Genomic DNA, 20,619 nt, shown 5'->3' with positions numbered 1-20,619 from the left:
TGCTTTTACTTCTAAATCAAGTCTTATTGCAACCTATATAAACTGGTAATAAAAACTGTCATATTTTTGCATCACTGTTTGAGAAAACAGTATATGAAACACCTGACAAATTGAAAACTCAAGTGTTAAAACAAAAAGAGCTTCATGATATATATCTACATAATTTAGTCAAAATTGGCAAAGGTAAAACAGGGGATTAGAGGACCCATAGAAGGTTTGAAAACTGTTTCCATGACTTTTATGAGCAGGGTGTAGTGAGCAGAATCAGGGGAACAATTTCTGTGATAACAACATTGTAAAGACAAACAACTTCGAAAGACTTAAGAACTATACTCAACGCAATGACCAACCAGGATTCCAAAGAAGGAGGTAATGGATTCAAGATGCAGACTGAGACATATATTTTTTGGATGTGTACAATATAGTAATTTGTTTTGCTTGATTATGCACATTTGTTACAGGGGTTTTGTTTTTCTTTTTTTCTTTTAAATTGGGGAAAAGGATGGGAGGGACAGAAAATTAATGGAAATTCAATTGTTAACTGAAAAATAAAATAGTCCCCTCAAGTCACATCTACTGGATGTTTTGCAGTTATCCTGTCACATGTGCTGACATGTCACAAAATTCTATCGTCATCATCATAATGGAGGTTTACAAAGCACTTTTACATGTTATCTCATTTGAGAGTCAAACAATCTCATGTTGGAAATATACCTACAACAGGGAAGGTAGAATTTTCTGGCGATAAAAATATGTGCATTTATAAAAAGAAATATTAAAAAGCATAGGAAGTATCCCTCATTATGTGCCTTTTATGCAGCCCTAAGTGGCTGCCTGCCTTGAATAACCTGGTACCAACTTTGGACATTATATACAGTGTGTCCCAAAAGTCTTGGGGCAACTTTAAACATAACAACGCTTAAAATTGTATCTAATCTTTGATTTAAGCAAGATATTTGGTGAACAGTAAGGCAATTCAGTACAGAGTGAATAGGGTGGACAATATATGGTTATGGTTACTAGTGGACCAAACATAAAAGGAGAGTTAGAGATGACAAATGTGGGTTGATAAATGGACTAAAACAAAGCTAAAATACTATCCCAGGGGTGGGGAACCTGCAGCTTTGAGGCCACATCTGGCCTTTTAGGTCCTTAGGTGTGGCCTTTTGACTGAGTCCAAGTTTTACAAAACAAATCCTCTTATTAAGGAGATTGTGAAGTTTGGATTCAGTCAAAGGGCCACACTTGAGGACCCAGAGGGCCACGTGTGGCCTCCAGGCCGCAGGTTCCCCACCCCTGCATTATCCAAAAACTAATTATAACAAGATGTTCTGGATTAGAACCATCACACACCAAGAAATGTTGCCTAACAGGCCAATCTGCTGTTGCAGAAAACTAAGGAATAGAATTAATTTAATCTAGTAGAAACATCACAGAAAACAAAACAAAAAATAAAAATAAGCATGTAGCTTGAGTGATTAAGCTGGAACACAAAGGAAAGCTAGTCATCTAAGCAACAAACAGTTCCAGATCCATTCACTAGATATCCATCTCACAGAAGTGGAGATCAATGTTTTAGCAATAACTCAGAAAGTGCTTTCTAGACACTTGTTGTATAACCATGAGAAAAAGATGGTAGCATTATAAGGAATTTATTACCTATTCATCTGAGATAATCTGTTGGAATTCAATAGGCCTTTATTAAGCACCCACTATATGCCAAATACTGTGCTAGGAGTTGGGAATATGAAGAAAAAAACAAATGATCCCTACCATCAAGAAGCTTACATTCTACTGGGGGGAAAACATGTACACAGGAAAAGTAAATGTAAAATAAATATGAAATGATGTGAGGAAAAGGGCTGGTTCTCTGGATAGGAGAGGAGGGAGGGATATATTTGAAAATTAAGGTGATGTAAAAACAAAAGATATTAATAAAATAATATCGTTTTTCGCAAGTGCATGGAGGATGGGTTCGAAAGGGGAAAACCTGAGAGACCAATTAGGAGACTACCACCATAGCCTAGTTAAGAGGTGAGGAGAGCCTGAATTAGGGTGATAGTTGTGAATGGAAAGGTATTGCAAGGGAGAAAAAGAAGAGGCTTCATGTGGGAGATGGTATTTGAGTTGAGCCTTGAAGAAAGTCAGAGATTCCAAGAGGCAGAGGTCAGGAGCGCATTCCAGGCATAGGTAGCAATTTTTCAAAGGCATGGACACAGGAAATGGAATGTTGCATGTGAGGAACAGTGTATAAATGAGAGTAATGTGTAATGAACATGGAAAGGTAGGCTGGAGCCAGGCAAGGGAGGACTTTTAAATGCCAAAAAGAGATTCTGTATTTTATCCTAGAAGCAAGGAATCACAATAGCTTCTTGAGCAGGAAAATGAAATGGTCCAGAATGTGCTTTAGGAATATCAATGTAATAATAACCACCTTGACCCTGAGGAAGAGATGAGAAAACACATCTTCCTTCCTTCTTTGAAGATTACAGGTGTAGAAATTGTATTTATTGTCACACTTGGTTGATGGTCTGGCTGGTTTGCAGAACTGCTTTTTTCTCTCATTTATTCCTTCATATAAGGGCTGGCTCTCTGGACAGGAGGAGAGGAGGGAGGGATATATTTGGAAATTAAGGTGATGTAAAACCAAAATATATTATTTTTTTTTCTTTTTAAAAATAATGTCGGGGCAGTTAGGTGGCACAGTGGATAGAGCATCCGGCCCTGAAGTCAGGAGGACCTGAGTTCAAATCTGGCCTCAGACCAAACACTTGACACTTATTAGCTGTGTGACCCTGGGCAAGTCACTTAACCTCAATTGCCTAAAACAAAAAAAAAAAATAATGTCAATTTGGCAACTGCATGGAGGATGGATCGGAGATGGGAGAACCTGAGAGTCCAATTAGGAGGCTACTGCCATAGCCTAGGTAAGAGGTGAGGAGAGCCTGAATTAGGGTGACAGCTGTGAATGGAAAGGGACTGGATGCAAGAGGACGTGGAGGCAGAACGGACAAGACCTTGGCAAATGACTGTGTGTGCAGGGTGATGAAGAGAGAAAAATGGGGGCACACTCAACAAAGACTGGGAAGTCAGGAAGAAGGGAGGAGTTAGGGAAAAATACGATGGGCTCAGTTTCGAACGTGTTGAGCGTGAGATAACATCCAGTCTGACATATCCAAAAGGCAATCAAAGATGCAGGACTGGAGCTGGAGGGAGAGGCTGAGACTGGCTGTGAAGATCTGGGGATCATCTACAATATAAGTATGGCAATGATAATGAATAGTTTTATATAGCATTTTTCCTTCTAAGGAGTTAAAGCATTTTTACATGCATGATCTTCCCATCAAAACATAGCTGTGAAGCAATGTTGTAAAACTCAAGTAGAAAACAGAGGCACTAAACCTTAAATAAGGATCCCTGCTGGCTGAATATTGACTTAAAAAAACATACTAACATTATCTATGCTTTATTATATTTTTATTTATTTTGTTCAGTATTTCCCAATTACCTTTTTTTTTTTTGCCTTCTGGTGAGGCAATCAGGGTTAAGTGACTTGCCCAGGGTCACACAGCTAGTAAGTGACAAGTTGTCTAAGGCCACATTTGAACTCAGGTCCTCCCTGACTCCACGAGCGGAGCTCTATCCACTGTGCCACCTAGCTGCCTCCTGAGTTTGGTTCTGGTGCACGGGTTGTGTGTTTGACATCTCTGTGAAGTTCAAAAGTGTATTATTTTTCCAATTTTAAAGATGGAGAAATTGAGGAACAGAGGATAAGCAGTCTGCCCAGCATTTCTCAGTGGCTGAAATGGATTAGAATTCAGATTTTTCCTATCTTTTCACAAAAAGATTCATTCTTCACAACAGATTCCTAAACTTAGTAACTACAAAGAGGTAGAGAGACCTAGGGAGGAAAGACCTAGAGAGCACAGGGAGGAAACCAAGACTTCAGACTGAACCTAGGTTAAGAGAGCCTCTAGGGTACCTGTGTGGCTATTTCAGCCCTTAGTCCTCAAGTATCTGGTCATCCTCAATAATGAAGTCAAATGAAAGGACAGTTCAGAGTCCGAACACACATACACTTAAAGTTAGTATTTGTTTGGGATTCAACCAGACATTAAGGTCTCTGGTTTTATCTCATTAACATTTTAGAAAAGAGATGATTTCCAGTTGATTTCTATGTCTGCTGCATGCTCGTGTCTAAGAAGAGGGCACTGACAAGCAAGAGGCCATGAAGACATGCCACACCTCTGGCCATATCTTGTTTTGCCTGAACTTTGAAGAGATATAAGAAAGAAGATGGAAACTAGATTCAGGAACTTTTCCTAGCAAAGAAGGTTAGTCAGTTCCATATCATCAGCCTTCCACTGAAAACAAAAACAAATTTAAAAAACTCCAAATCTCAGACAGGGGTTAATCTTTTACTCAAGAAGACAGCTCATCTGACTTAAAACTAGTTAAGAAGTTAAGCTGAGAAATGTCCAAAGTCAGTTCAACAAGGTGAGGAAGGCCATGAGAAGTACATATGTGAAAAAGTCAAATGTCTTACTTACCTTTTTGTGAGCCGAGGATCCAGTGGAGGATGCTGAGCTCCATATACAGGCTGGATACTGAAAGGAAAAAAAAAGTAAGGAAAAAAATCATCAATAGATCCAACTAGTTAATAGTCTTCAAGAAGATGATGGAGTAGGTCAGAAAATTCCCAAGCTTTCCAGATTTCCTCCACAAACAAGACAGAATAAATAAACAATAATTGGGGTAGAGCAGTAGTCCTCCTAGAACAAGTGGAAAAGACCCAAGGAAAGACCCCAGGGAGGAAGGTTCTGCCTGAGTGATAAGTAAACACCTCCAGGCTATCTCTGCCCAAATAACAAACAACAAGCCCTAGGGACAGCTGGCTTAAAAGGAAGCCTCAGCCACAGGAATTCTCACCTCACAGACAATATGGGAGGTCAGACATCTGAGCTGGGAAAGACTGAAAGGCCCTCTGCTGCCCAGGGATGCCAGGCAAACAAACCCAGTATCTAAATGAACAAAACCATAAAAAACTTTGTACAAAAGTAAAATCAGATTTAAATAAATGATAAATATTAATTGTTCATGGGTAGGCAGGACCAATATAATAAGAATGACAATTTTACCAAAATTAAGCTATATATTCAATGCTATCCCAATTAAATTACCAAAAATTATTTTACAAAGCTAGAAAAAATAATAAGAAAATTCATTTGGAAGAACAAAAGACCAAGAATATCTGAGGAACTAATGAAAAAAATGTAAAGGAAAGAGGTTTAGCAGTACCAAATCTTAAACTATATTATAAGGCAGTAATTATCCAAACTATCTGGTACTTGCTAAGAAATAAAAAGGTAGATCAGTGGAACAGAATAGACATACAACCTACAGCAGCAAACGAATATAGTAACCTAGTGTTTGACAAGTGTAAAGACTTAAGTTTTTGGGATAAGAAGAAATTATTTGGTAAAAATTGTTGGGAAAACTGGGAAACAATCTCTTAAAAATACCATGTACCAAGATAAGGTCAAAATGAATACATGACCTAGATATAAAGGAAGATATTACAAGAAAATTTGAAGAATTGGAACATATTACCTATCAGATTTAGGGATAGGTGAACAATTCATGAACAAATAAGAGATAGAGAGTATTGTGAGATGTAAAATGGATAATTTTGATTATATTAAATTAAAAATGTTTTGTACAAGTAAAACAAATGTAGCCAAGATCAGAAGAAAAGCAGAAAACCGGGGAGGGGGGGAAATTTAGAGACAGTTACTCAGATAAAGGTCTCATATCTCAAATATATAAAGAACTTTGTCAAATCTGTAAGAATGCAAGTCTTTCCCTAATTGATAAATGGTCAAAGGATATGAACTGGCAGTTTTCCAATGAAGAAATCAAAATAATTTATAGTCATATGAAAAAATGCATTAAATCATTATTGATGCAAAAATGCAACCTTGAGATATCATTTTATATCTATCAGACTGGACAAAATGATAGACGGGGAAAGTGACAAATGTTGAAAGGGATGTGGAAAAATTGGGACTTTAATTCATTGTTGATGAACTATGAGCTGATCCAACTATTTTGGAGAGAGATTTGGAATTATGCCCAAAGAGTTATTAAACTGACTATACCCTTTGACCCAGCAATACCACTATTAGGTCTGTTTTCTAAGATGATGAGGGAAAATGGAAAAGAACCTACATGTTCTAAAATATTTACAGCAGCTCTCTGTGGTGGCAAAGAACTGGAAATTGCAGGAATGCCTGTCAACTGGAGAATGGCTAAACAAGTTGTGGTATATGTTCATGATGGAATACTACTCTGCTATAAGAAATGAGGAGCTAAATGATTTTAGAAAAGCATGGAGAGACCTCCACAAAATAATGAAGAGCAAAATGAGTAGAACCAAGAGAACATTTTATGCAGTAACAGCAGTACTGTTTTAAGAACAACTTTGAGCGACCAAGTCATTCTATTATAAATACCCAAATTAACTGCAAAGATCCTATGATGGAAGATGCTAATTGAATTCAGAAAAAGAAGTGACATACACACATATGTATATGTATATGTACATTATACACACACATTTGTGACTAATTGTAGCCATCTCAAAGTTGGGGGGGGAAGGAAAAAAAAGAAAGTCACATGATGACTTTGTTGTATATTTGAAAGGAATAGCAAGTTGTACATAATGGATCTGCAATTTCAGGTGCAATCCTCTGTTTTTCTATTTAATTTTGTTATGGAAATGCTTGTTTTATTTCTTAAGTTCAGAATAAAATAAATAAATTTTTAAAATCAATTTTTTTTTAAATCTCTTTTATTCTTTTTTTCTTTTTTTTTTTTTTTTGGTGAGGCAATCAGGGTTAAGTGACTTGCCCAGGGTCACGTGACTTGCCCAGGGTCACACAGCTAGTAAGTGTTATGTGTCTGCAGCTGGATTTGAACTCAGGTCCTCCTGAATCCAGGGCCAGTGCTCTATCCACTGTGCCACCTAGCTGCCCCCCTAAAAAATTGATTATTAACCAGTTAAAAAAGTCATCTACCTCCAGACAGGCCTGTACTCAAATCATAGCAGCATATCAACATCCTAATTTCTCCCCATAAAATGTTCAGTGTTTCACAAACCTTATAGTCACAAAGTTGGTACAGAGAGGTATGGAGAAAGTGCTGGACCTGGAGTCTGAAAGATGTTGGTTCAGATTTTCACTTTAGACACTTACTAGCTGTGTGACCCTGGACAAGTCACTTCACCTTTGTCTGCCTCACTTTCCTCATCTGTAAAAAGAAGGGATCAATGATAGATGATCTGTAAGGTCCCTTTAAGCTCTAAATCTATGATTCTAAAAGGAGAATGAATGATAGGTAGATGGTGGGACATGGGGATAGAAATAAAAAAGTCATTTTCCTAAATGGAAAAGTATAAATGGTGAGATTTCCCTTACCCTCAAGGATCAGAGTTAGTGATGGTACTATTTAACACTTTCATAAATGAAGCTGAAGAGGAAATACACAGGAAAATCTCTAAATTCCAGAAAACACTAAAGTCTTCTTAATAGTAAAACATAAAGCCAGCTGCAGGAAAATGCAAAATTTCATCAAGTTGCTATAGGTATAGGATATACTATGAAAGAACTGAGACGCTAGAAATCTATTCAACACCTAAGGTTATTCTACTTGCCCCCTTATTCTTCATCTTTCATTGGTTCTTCCTCCTGGGGACCCCCATGAAATGAATGTCCCTAAAGGTTCTATCCCTGGCTGCCTTCTCTGCACTCTCTCCATGCTCTCCTTTGGCAAGTCATTCGCTTCCATGGTTTCAACTATCATCTCTTCTTAGACAATTTCCAAATCTTTATTCTAGCCCTATCCTCTCTTCTGAGCTACACAGCATAAACCCAACTACATATAAGTTAGCCTTTCATGGATGTTCCACTAACGTCCCAAACTTAAGACATTCAAAACTGAACTTAGCTAACTGGTCACATGTTCAAAACTTCTCTTATTCTTGACTCTTCCCCCACCTTCACTCTTATATCCAATCAGTTATAGTACTGTATTATACTAATATACTACAATATAGCTCAAGCCTGTCCTCTAATCTCTCATCATAGTTAGGCCACCTTGATGGTTTACCAACACCTACCTGAACAACTACATAACCTCCTCAGAGGGCTTCCTGTCACCACTCTTTCTCCCCTAGAAACTATCCTTCGTAACAATTCCAAACTTATCTTCTTTACAAATAGACTTGGTCACCGTCGTTCCTCTGTTCAAAATTCTTCAACAGCTCCTTATTGTCTACTGAGTTAAGTTCAAACACCTTTGCTTGGCATTCAAAGCACTCTTCCATCTGGCAAGACCCCACCTTTCAGGCAACCAAACGGGAATAGTTGTCTATATCTGTACCTAGTCTATACCTGCCTATTTCCTACCTTTGCTACTGTTGTTTTCCTATACCAGAAATGTCCCTATCAAGTAGCTCACATTTGTACTGGCTTTAAGGCTTGTAAAGCACTTCATATAATTATCCCATCTGATCTGACCTCCTTAAATTCCTATTCATCCTTTAAAGTCACTACTAGGAGGTGAGAATCACCTCCTTAAATTCCTACTCATCCATTCAAATACCACCTCTTTCCAGAAAAATTTTACCTCATAAACAGATAATGATTTTTCCCTATCATAAAGCCATTCTCTGCCATTTCTCTGATGCCCCAGACATGCACTATTTCTGTATGAGTTAGAAGTGTATAAATATTATATCCTCTACACTTAGCACAGTGACTTGCATGTAGCAGGCATGTAATAAATGTTTGTTAAATAAATTCCCCTACCTGACTGAAAGTTCCATGAGAGCAGTGGCCTTCTCCTCTAAACTTCTATCTTTTTAACTGAATTGAATGGAATCACACTGTGTCTACAAAGTAAGTCTGGCCTTTGTTAAGACCTAACAGTGGAAATAAGGCTTCCCTAAGTACCTAATTTAGGTACTTTCTTCAGTCCTCCTGGATCCCAGTATAGCAATAAAAATTGCTTGATTAACAGTCATCATTTCTGTGTAAGAAGAAGGAAGGGCTCCACTCCTGGCAGGAATGAAAATCAGGATGTGATGATTGAGCCTGAGGCTCAGGCTTTTCCCCTACAGTTCTAGATCCCTTCCACATCTTCTCAGAGGGAGAATCACTAAGAATAACCCTAAAGCAACAGCAGGTGCTGGTAGGAATGGGATCATGAGATGAGAGACCTGGAAATGGAAGCAACCTTAGTGGTCATTTTACAGAGGGGAAACCGAGGAAAAGAAACTGGAGGTTGGGGTAATGGCAATGGGGAGTAGGGATAGTCACAAAAGAGATGGAAAGACAATACATTAGTATAATCAATATAACCAAGAATTCCCATACTTCTAACCTCAACACTCAAAAAGGGAAGTGTTAATTTCTACTTACGAGAATGCTCAGGGTGACTGTCAGAGCACCAGAAGAATGCAATCCGTTGTTGCCACCAGGAATAGGAAAGATTGATCAGAATAATGCATACACATAGAATTTCAGCTCTGGAAAGGCAGTCAGTCAGGATCTATCCAAATATTTTACAGATGAGGAAAAGGAAGGCCTAGGGAGGGAACATATTTGTCCAAAGTCTCCTTGCTAGATCTCCTGACATGTGATGATGATGCCTGATTGTAATGCTTTTTCCACCTCCCCATATATTATAATAATACTTCATGTTTAAGGTTTACAAAGCATTTTTGCTTTGTAAGTAGGCCAGGTAGATATTGTCAGTATCATCAAATGTATTTTGCAGATTAGGAAACTGAGGCAGGGAGAGGCTGAGTGGCTTCTCCCAGGTCAGATAGACATGGCTTGCTGTTAATCACCAATTAATATCTAACCACTTATAATTCTCCTGAGCAGAATTTATTTTCGCTGAGGCTCAGATGGGGACTAGACAATTCCTGGTTAGCATTCTCTCATTTCAGTTTCAGAAACAAGATGGAGAACAAAGTTTAGTTCAGAAATCAAACCCATTCAATAAAAATAAGAAAGTACCACCTTCCTGAGCATCAAGCTATTTCAATGATACATTATTAAACAAACAGGTCTTATGAAGAACTTACAGGAGAAATTTTTAAAAAATTCTTTGATGATTTATGGTGGGGGTGGTCATATCTGAGGAAGTACTTTATTAAATAAGATGCCTATTTTTTTGTCACAAAGTTTTCTGGATCCACTATTAAAGGAACTAAAAGCAATCAGTTACTGCTTTATTTTCTCCATCTCAGCTTAAAGAATAGTAAATTAATTTTACTTCTAAGTTGTTAAACACATATACAAAGCAATTTTCTCAGTTCTGCACAAAACAGAAGAAAGTTTTTCTTTAGTGTGATTGAAAGAGGTTCTATGATCAAGAAGCTGTTAAAAATGTGTGTCCACATCAAAGCACCACTTAATATCCTTAGTTATTTCTAAAATACTGTCCTTAGCCCAGAAATAAATCCAGATCTAAATCTGTTTAAGAAAAAGAACAAAGTGCTAACAAAAATCACCAATTACCTAATACACCAAATGCATAATGGATCAAGGATTAACAGCAAGTTCATCTATAACCAGCAGGGGTAAAGGCTTCCTTGTAAGTTCATTGGTCCTGAATTTTTAAAGAATACAAAATGGTTTGGGTTGGGGGAAGCCCAAAGGGCACTAAAAACTCTTCTATCACCCTTCACTGAAGTATAGGGTTTCAAAAGGTTACATCTTCCCCTTAATTGTTTTATAGGGCAACATTAGAAACACTTAAAATAGACAGAAGTAGAGGCACATCTTGTACACACACCCCTTTTTTAACTTAGGTTCCCCAAAGATCCCAGTTACTCATGTCATTTCCCAGGCTTCCAGGGCATGGCAATATATAATGATCTCATCATGGAAAACCCCAAGTACAGCTTTTAATAGAGGTGGAGACCCCAACGAACCAGGAAGGAAAATGGAATAGTGGAGAGGAAATGGGGTATTAAAACCTCCCAAATATGAATTCAAAATAATATAATTAACATAAAAGTTGAATTTGAAGCTGTCTACATTGTCCCCCTCTCCCCCTTCATGTGAGTCTTAGTTGGATATTAAATAAAATATAATAACTGTACAACTTTCCCTAACCTTCATTTCTTTCACTTTTTCTCTTAAGAAGTCATCACATTTGGAGAGGGGAAGTTGGGGGCAGAGAGAAAAATGAGCAAAAGAAACTAATAAGCAGAAAAAAAAGAGGCAGAAACATTGGAAATGGCAGTTTATCTGGCACCTTTAGAGCTGACCCTGTCTGCAATTGCCTTCTGTTCACTCAAGAAGTACAAACTTCTTAAGATATCTCTGAGGAGGTATTCTATCCTTCTTTCATCCTGCAAACCACACGTAAGAGAACAGATTTGCTGATGCCAAAGCATATTTATGATGCAACAAACATGAAAAAAGCAGACACATTAGCTAAATACACAAAGCATTTGGGGAGAATTCTATATACTTGCACAAGGCCAGAAGCATAGGAGAGAGGATCTATGGATGACAGCTATTAGAAACTTTGAGACAGACTGAGACTGGAGGGGGGAGGGGGGAGAGGAGAGGGAGAGGGAGAGAGGAAGAGAGAGAGAAGGAAGGAATTAGATAAATCCTCCAGACAAACCTATATTCTAAAGATCATTTTCTAATACTCTTAATGAGAAATAAATATAAGGTTAGAGAAATGTCTTCACTTTCTCTATCCTCTGCTTCAAGCCCCAGGACAGGCACACACAAGCTGGGTGACCCTGAGAAAGTCACTTAACATGTACCAAGAAACTCTAAAACTTGTAAGTCGCATGAGCAAAGGCAGTTTCCTTAGTAGGAGTTTCCCACATGTATGAAATTACGGGTTCAAAAAAAAAAGTGATCCATCAGGGACCCCTATCTCCTAAGAACACCTAGGTTCACTTTCCACAATAGGGGCGGTCAAGAGAAGAGATGGGGGAAAAAGTACCTGGCACAGAGTGAGCAGGCAATTAATAAAAGCTTGTTGATTGCCTGATAAAAGGAGATGGCCTTGCATTCAGAGAGCTCAAGAGGGGCCCATGCTCGTGCAACCTTCCACATGTGCAACCCTGAGGCTCGGAAGAAGGCATCTTACTTCAGGTGGGAAACAAGTTATCCACCTTGGTGAGACCCCTTCCAACACAACTACGCCCCCCTGTCGTACTCTCATACCATCTACTCAAGAAAACAGCATATGCAGTAGGAGTGCAGAAGGCAACGGGCAGCAGAGTCACAAATCCTAGGTGTTCATCTGGGCTTATTCCTTTCCAGGCTGTGTGACAGCGGGGAAGTGGCTGCCCTTCTCAGTGCCTCAGTTTCTACATCTTTAAATGGGGGCTGGCAGCTCTTGCATCCCTCTACCCCCATCGGGCTATCTTGAGGAAGGAGCTGTGTAGACAGACCTCCAAGTGCCGCCGAAAGGAGAGTGACCATCAGCACGCCCCCCCCTTCTCCCCAGGGGTTCCTGTATGCACCTCCCAGGCGCGGGCAGCCCCCACCCCGCGGCGGCCCCGAGCCCCCGCGGTGCCACCTTCCCTAGAAGCAGCGCACACACGCGGGGCTGGGGCTCGGGTGGATCTCGGTCCCGGCCCCGGCCCCGGCCCGGCTCCCGCCCCGGCTCCCTCCCGTCCCGGACTGCCTGCCTCGCTAGCTGGCTCACCTCCCCGGCAGCTTGGCGCTCCTCTTCCAAAACTGCTTGCTGTTGTCTCCGGCCATGGCTTGGGCCCAGGGAGCAGGCTGCAGGCGGGGCCGGGGGAGGGGGGAGCTGGAGAGACGCCCCCAAGACCCCGCCACCCGAGGGCCGAGCAAGGCCGCTTCCCTCCTGCTGCCACCGCTGCCACCGCCGCCGGTCACCCGCTCCCACCTCCTGGGGGCGCCATCTTGAATGTGGGCGCCCCCCCTCCTCCTCACGACGCCGCTCCGCTGCCATTGGTCGCTGGCGGGGGCCGTCGCCGCGCAGGCCAATGAGGAGCGTGCGTCGTGTGGGCCGCCGAAGTCGAGATTTACGTCAGGGAGTAGGGCATACATACAGGTGGGCAGCGGGGGAGGAGTCCTAGGGGATGGAGGGGCGGGACTTAGAAGCGCCAATCACTGAGAAGAATTGGAATAGGTAAAGAAACATACACCTTTGTGAGAGGCAGAAGACACTTTTTTGTTGAGTTTGGGCTCTTAGGACCCCAAGTTGGCTTTGTTCTTTTTTTTTTCTGTCCTCTTCTCTTCTTGTCTCTTCTCTTCTCGTCTCTTCTCCTTTTCCCTTTCTTTTCTTTTCTTTTTTTTTTTTTGATCGGGGGAGTGGGGTGGGGCAAGAAAGGGCCAGTTAGGAAAAGACCTCTCGTTCTAAAAATTAGGAACTCCAAAGGACTCGTGATGAAAAAATACTATCCGCCTCTAGAGAAAGAACTGATGAACTCAATGCAAATTGAAGTAGAATTTTCTTGGTTTTTATTTTTTTCCGATATGTCTAATATGGAAATATTTTGCATGATTTCACATGTATAATTGATATAATTTGCCTGCCTTCTTAGTGGGTGGGGGAGTGATGGGAGGGAGGGAAAGAATTAGGAACTCAAAATTTAAAAAGAAAATGTTAAAAATAAATAATTAATTCATTTTTAAAAAATGAAATAAAAGTTAGGAACCCTAGTATTCCGATGTCATAGCTCCCATCACCAGCTAATTGTCACTGCTCTATACACACAGTGAAAAAACCTTCTCTTTCTGGACCACAACTTCCTTACCCACAAAGCAAAGAAAATGTCTTTGACTCAGGGCTACCACTTCTGCAACAAGACAGTGGTTGGTTGATGAGAATCTCATTAACCACTTAGAGGACTGGTGAGGTGTACCACATAAGAGAAGTACTCTTTGTCCCAATGAAGTTCACATACTAGATATTCCACATTCTTTCAGTTATTTCAGGGAGGCAGTTTGGTGTAGTGGATAGGGAGCTGGGACCTAAGCAAGAAGATCTGGGTTCAAGTCTCACTGCTGCCTACGTAGTGTCTAGTCCCTTTACTTTTCAGTGCTGCAGGCAGTCCTCTAAGACTAATAAAATTGTAGAAAAGGTACTGACCGGTGTTGGTAGAGGGAGGTCCCTATTCATTCCATCAACATACGTTACGCTCCTACCATGCAGACAAGAATTGCACAGGTTGAATGGCCAAGTATCAGTATACAGAAAGATGATGTTGATATTGAATCGTATTATGAAAAGAGCACTTTCTAGGAAACCACAGAGGTGAAACCACAAACAGTTGACTATAATAGTATTAAGTAAGTGCATTAGCAATAGACAGAAGTATTTTTAAAAAGTATTTTTTCAATAATGAAGGGGAAAGTCATTCCTTCTTTATGACAACCCAGATGCTGACAAACAGAATATAAGAAATTGCATAATGGGTTCAGTCAACGATTCATTGAGACCAGGGTACCAAATACCATTCTGTGGGAGGGCATGATTGCTCTCTACTGATTTAGTCACTAAAGTTAGAGAAATATCCTCCAGATATCCTTGTATTTAGAAAAATTCTCCCTGAATCTATTTCGCTTTTAAAGCTACACTGCTTATTGGTTAGCTTTTTTTTTTTTTTTTTTTGGCTAGGCAATGGAGTTAAGTGACTTGCCCGGGGTCACACAGCTAGTGAGTGTTATATGCTGAGGTGCTGAGATCGGATTTGAACTCAGGTCCTCCTGACTCCAGGGCCGGTGCTCTATCGACTGCGCCACCTAGCTGTACTGCTTATCAGGATATTTCACATGCTTACTACCCAGACGTGATGTCCTTTCAAACTAACTTTTGCCCCTTTCTTCAAGCTTCTTTTGTCCTGTAACTTTAGTATTGAGATTTGATATAGAAATCACTGCACTCACGCTTTTATGGACTTTGATCATGCCCTCTCAGCTCTTCCCTATATACTTCCACCAGATCTCTTTTATTCCTGAGCTGTTATACTCAAACGGAAACTGCTCCATCTATCCTTTTGATCATTTTTAATGGGCATTTTCTAATTATGTCTTTCGTGAAACATTGTGACCAGAACTGTACATAGCATTCCAGATATAGATATCTGGTTTTGCGCCGGGTATAAAGAGATCTCTGGTCTAAGAGAACTTAGTCAATCTTAATCATAGCAACAAAGTGGACCAAAAAGAGGATCCCTCTTGAAATGGACCTGGGTATACTTCTCAATTATTTCTTTCGTTATCTCCACCCAGGTAATATCTAGAAAACTTTAGTATCCGATACTCCCTTAAGGGCAACCATCAGGGCAACCCTTACTAACAATCAGGCTCACTGGTTTTCAAAACATAGAACAGTTCTATTTATGGGGAATATAGAAAGACATTACATTCAAGCCCAAAAGAATCAAGTCCTCCCTGCCCCCCATCATCCAACCTTGCCTCCCAGGAACTTGTCTGGCCCGTATCACCTACAATACTACCTTGAGTGGTACTCCAGAAAGGAGGAATGTCTCTGGATCTGTGCCCTCACTTTGGTGTTCTGCTCCTGTTGCCTCCATCCCCACTGATGTTCTCCAGCACTCACTTGCTCACCATTCTCTCTTTTAATCTGCTTACTGACTGTTGATGTTTTAGCTGATCTTTAGCTCCTCAGCCCATAAAATAATTACATTAGAGGAGCCTCAGCTGCCTGTATTTCAGGCAACTATTTCTCTCCTCTGGGGCCAGAATGACTCTAGGCTATTTACACCTTCTGTTGTTTTTAACACTGGAGTCTCAGGAGTCTTAGAGCACCATTCTATACACTAAGGGCTGTTAACCTGTTTTGTGTCATGGACCCCTTTGGCAATCTGACGAAAGTTACCAACAACCTTCTCAGAACAATGTTTTAAAATTAATTTAAATATGTATACATATATACATATATATGTACATATGATTACAAAGGCAGTCAATTATATTGAAATACAATTTTTTAAATTTAAAAGTAGCTCTAAATCACTATTGATTAGAGAAATGCAAAGTAAAACAGCTCTGAGGTACCACCTCACACCTGTCAGATTGGCTAATATAACAAAAGAGGAAAATGATAAATGTTGGAGGGGATGTGGGAAAGCTGGGACACTAATGCACTGTTGGTCTAGTTGTGAACTGATCCAAACATTCCGGAAAGCAATTTGGAATTATGCCCAAAGGGCTATAAAACTGTGCATATCCTTTGATCTAGCAATACCACTGCTAGGTCTATATCCCAAAGACATAAAAAAGGGGGGAAAGGACCTAGTTGCACAAAAATATTTATAGCAGCTCCTTTTGTGGTGGCTAAAAATTGGAAGTCAAGAGGATGCCCATCAGTTGGGGAATGGCTAAACAGGCTGTGGTATATGATTGTGGTGGAATATTATTATTCTATAAGAAATGACAAGCAAGATGATTTCAGAAAAACCTGGAAAAACTTATATGAACTGATGCAAAGTGAAGTGAGCAGAACCAGGAAAATGTTGCACACAGTAACAACAATATTGTACAATGAAGAACTATGAATGACTTAGCTCTTCTCAGCAATACAATAACCAAAGCTAATCCCAAAGGACTAATGATGAAGCATATTTTCTGCCTCCAAAGAAAGAGCTGATACTGTCTGATTGCAGACTGAAGCATGCTATTTTTCTCTTCTTTCTTTCATTCCTTTTTTTTGAGTCTTCTTATATAAAATGACTAATATGGACATGTTTTACATGATTGCACATGTGTAAACTATATCAGATTGCTTACCGTCTGAGGGAGGAATGAGAAGAGGGAGGGAAAGAAAGACAGAATTTCGAACTCAAAACTTTTTTTAAAAACTTTAAAAATTGTTTTAATATGTAATTGGGGAAAATATATTTTTAAAATGTTAGCAGGTTATCCTGAAAAAAAAAAAAAAGGTCCAGGTTAAGGGCCCAAGGTTAAGAACCCCTGCTTTAACTCAAAGCAATTAGTCAGGTGTCCGTTAAATTCTCCCTCATCTTTCCATTGTCCACTTTGAATCAGTTCACAATGAATCTCTTCCTTTTACCTCTCCCCTTCCCCAGCACCTAAGCTGTGTGTCTACAGCTCAGTTAGTACTTTCCATTTATTTTCAGTGGGATTCAGAGGGTACTCATAATCTCTTTGTATTTGCCTTTCTCCTCCTACACCCACCCACTCTGTTCAGGACATCTGGGCTACACTATTCAAGTTACATTTGGCTTCTTTTTGCTGTGAAAAGAGGAGAGGGAGGGGTAGAGCCAGTTCTTCCCAGCAAAGGGAAGAATTGTAATCAATCTGCATTAAGAAAGAAAAAGAATTTGAAGGCCCTTGCTAGAGTGGGATAAAGATTTCTGTTTATATCTGGTGACCTTCCTGATAATGTTGAGAGTTTTGTTGGGGCAACAATACATTGAGTAGTGATGTCTTTACAGCTGACATTCCACAACTGTAGCCTAAGGAGAGAATGGAAGTATGTATAATTATCAGACATTTGAAGTTAAGATGGATTATTGGCATTTAATCTGAATTTTGATATCTTTCAGTGTTGCTTTCAGTGACATTGTTGTGATCACTTTGTTTATTTTTTCCTAATGTATATTTTCTTTGCTCTATCAACAATTCATGTAAGTATTCTGTTTCCCAGAATTTCTTATACATGTAATATAATGTTCCATTATGTTTGTAGAGCACAATTTGTTTAAACATTTCCCAGTTGGTGGGAACCCACTAGGTTTTTGCTACCCTCAAAAGTGCTATTATGAATACTCTGGTTTCTATATGGGATCTTTCTTTTGGTCTTTGACTTCCTTGGATATTGTGGGATCCAACAATAGAATGTCAGGATCAAAGAATATAAAGAGTTTAGTCATTTTTCTTGCATGATTCCAAATTATTTTCTAGAATGGTTGGACTAAAGTTGCCAAATTTTATTGTTTCTCAATCTACATCTCTCCTCTATCCCCCCTTATCTCAACTCACACAGCCACTACCCTGGTTTAGGCCCTCATTATCCCTTAATGGCCTATTTTTTTAAATTAAATTTTACTTTAAATGAGCAATCTACCTTCTCTTTCTCCTACTGCTTCTCTTCTCCTTTCTCCCCATTGAGAAAGCAAGAAAAACAAAACTTTTTTTTAAAATTTTTAGGCAATTGGGGTTAAGTCACTTGCCTAGGGTCACATAGCTATTGGTGTGAGGCCATATTTGAACTCAGGTCCTTCTGACTTCAGGACCAGTGCTCCATTTTTTTAAATTTTTAAAAATTTTTTTGGCAATTGGGGTTAAGTAACTTGCCCCAGGATCACATAGGTAGTATCAAGTGTGTGGTCTGAGGTCAGATATGAACTCAGGTCCTCCTGACTCCACACCTGGTGCTTTATCCACTGCACCACCTAGCTGCCCCAACAAATCTTCTTTTACAAACATATATATAGTCAAGTAAAAACAAAATTTGACTGGTCTATTATAATAAATAGCCTTCTAACTGATCTCCCTATCTCAAAACTCTTCCCACTCCAATTTGTCTTCCAAACAGCCACCAAAGTGATTTTCCCAAAATGTAGTTTTGACCAAATCATGCCCCCACAACCCAAGAAACTCTAGTTTAATCCCACAATAAGAATTAAAGGCTAGCATATTTTATACAGTAGTATGTGTGTATGTATGTATGTATGTATGTATGTATGTAGCAAGGAGTGAAACAATTGCAAGGAAATAGTTCCTTAGATAGAAGGCAACCAATGCTTACACCCTTTGGTTGAAGAGGCAGAATCACCTTCTTCCTTTGAGTTCAACCTTCTTCCAAAGGGAAAAAATCATCTACCAGTTTACAGAGGTAGGAGCACTAAGCCAGTTTCCTTTTAATTGGCAAGTGAGGGAGGACTAATACTTCTGGTGTGAGAGCTCACTGAGCCTTTTTCAGGCCTGCTCATCCACCTTTAGTGTCTACTGGCACTCAATTCTCACTAGGGGCTCCAAGAAGTTATGGCATGCACAGTGGCTACACCCCAGTAAACCATCTCAGCAGATAGGCTAAACCAGGTTGAGGGTAACTGGTGGACCTCAGACCTCTCAGTGAGTTAGAGGGGTGTCGCCCCCAAGCATGTGAAGACTACCCCCAGAGGACTGGGTGTATGAGAACAATTTGTTCCAGTGGCCACAAAGGCAGCTGAAGCAAGCTCTGCAGAGTTCTCAGAGCTTGGTCAGGCATCAAAGACACCAAAGGTTATCCACTGTATCTTGGGCTATCAACAGTTATCCTGAGGCTGTTGACTTTATGCAACTCTTCCTTGCTTAAATCCAATTCACACAGGAAAGTCAAGACATCACCTTCTGATGTCATGGGTCCTCTTTGAAAATCAAGGACAAATTGGCAGGTGGAAAACAAGTTCCAACTAACACCATCTCAGCAATATGCACTCATCATTTAGGAGTGGAGGGGGAGATTTCTGTGCATCCAATACCTATTGTCTTTCTCTTCATAAGGGCCCAGAAGAAGAATAGAAGCTAGTACCCAGAGGTTGGAGAGCTCTGCTCAACCCTTCTGCCTTCCTCTCTGCATGATGAAAAACTAAAAGCAAAGGGCATGCCCATAGATTGTGGAATGACTGAACAAATTGTGATCTAGGAATGCAATTGGTTGTTATTGAACCACACGAAATAACAAATATGAAGAATTCAGAGAAGCCTATATGAACTGATGCAGAGCAATATGAACAGAACCAGGAGAACAATATGCCCAATGACTACAACACTGTAAAGTAAAACAACATGGCAAGACTTCAGAACTCTGATCAATGCAGTGATCACTCATGATTAGAGAGAACTATAATCTTCTATAATCATGAAGTGATTGGTCCTCTGTAGTGAAGTGGTGAGCTCTAGCTATAAAATGTATATGTATGTGTTATAAGGGTATTTATATCTATTTGGGTAGGAATCATTAGGAAGTGATACTAATGTTTTAAAAAAGCATCAATAAAACATTTTTTAAAAAGTTATATTTGAGGGGCAGTTAGGTAGCACAGTGGACAGAGCACCAGCTCTGGATTCAGGAGGACCTGAGTTCAAATCTGGCCTCAGACACATAACACTTACTAGCTATATGACCCTGGGCAAGTCACTTAACCCCATTGCCTAGCCCAAAAAATTATATTTGGTGAGAAACTTTGTTAAAGGTTTTTTTTTTTAAATTTTATTTTATTTTTGTAAATCTAAAGAATTGACCTTGCCTGGATTCCTTGCTTCATCACTCATTCATTCAACACACTTCGTTGCATCTACCATGTGAAAGGCACTGTGCTAAGCACAGGGAATACAAATAATGTACAATACAGACCTTGTGTTGTATATTGAGGATATACAATTTATAATTTAATAGGATGAAAGGCAAGTACACCAATAACTCAGAGAGGAGACAGACAGAGAGACAGAGATAGAGAGAGAGAGAGAGAGAGAGAGAGAGAGAGAGAGAGAGAGAGAGATGCGAAAGAGAGGTCCAGGTAAAATGGTACCAGAAATTGGAGAAGAAAGAGATCACTTTCACCTGGCAGGGACA

At 39.7% G+C, this 20,619-nt stretch overlaps 1 protein-coding gene across 1 annotated transcript in view; it reads right to left on the bottom strand.

Annotated features, from left to right (window-relative positions):
* TBC1D22B (TBC1 domain family member 22B) overlaps positions 1–12,902 on the bottom strand; it is a 116,423-nt gene extending 103,521 nt beyond the window's left edge. The window contains exons 1-2 of the mRNA XM_027876580.1: positions 12,751–12,902; positions 4,551–4,607 (exon numbers count right to left, since the gene is read on the bottom strand). Of these exons, the coding sequence (XP_027732381.1) occupies positions 4,551–4,607; positions 12,751–12,806 (113 nt within the window). The 5' untranslated portion in view covers positions 12,807–12,902. The remainder of the gene's footprint in view (positions 1–4,550; positions 4,608–12,750) is intronic.
* Positions 12,903–20,619: the final 7,717 nt, after the last annotated feature.

Source organism: Vombatus ursinus, unplaced genomic scaffold (assembly GCF_900497805.2).
Source record: "Vombatus ursinus unplaced genomic scaffold, bare-nosed wombat genome assembly UNPS02014811.1, whole genome shotgun sequence".
In the NCBI taxonomy this organism is placed as follows: Eukaryota; Metazoa; Chordata; class Mammalia; order Diprotodontia; family Vombatidae; genus Vombatus; species Vombatus ursinus.
This window is presented reverse-complemented; position numbering and strand designations above follow the sequence as displayed.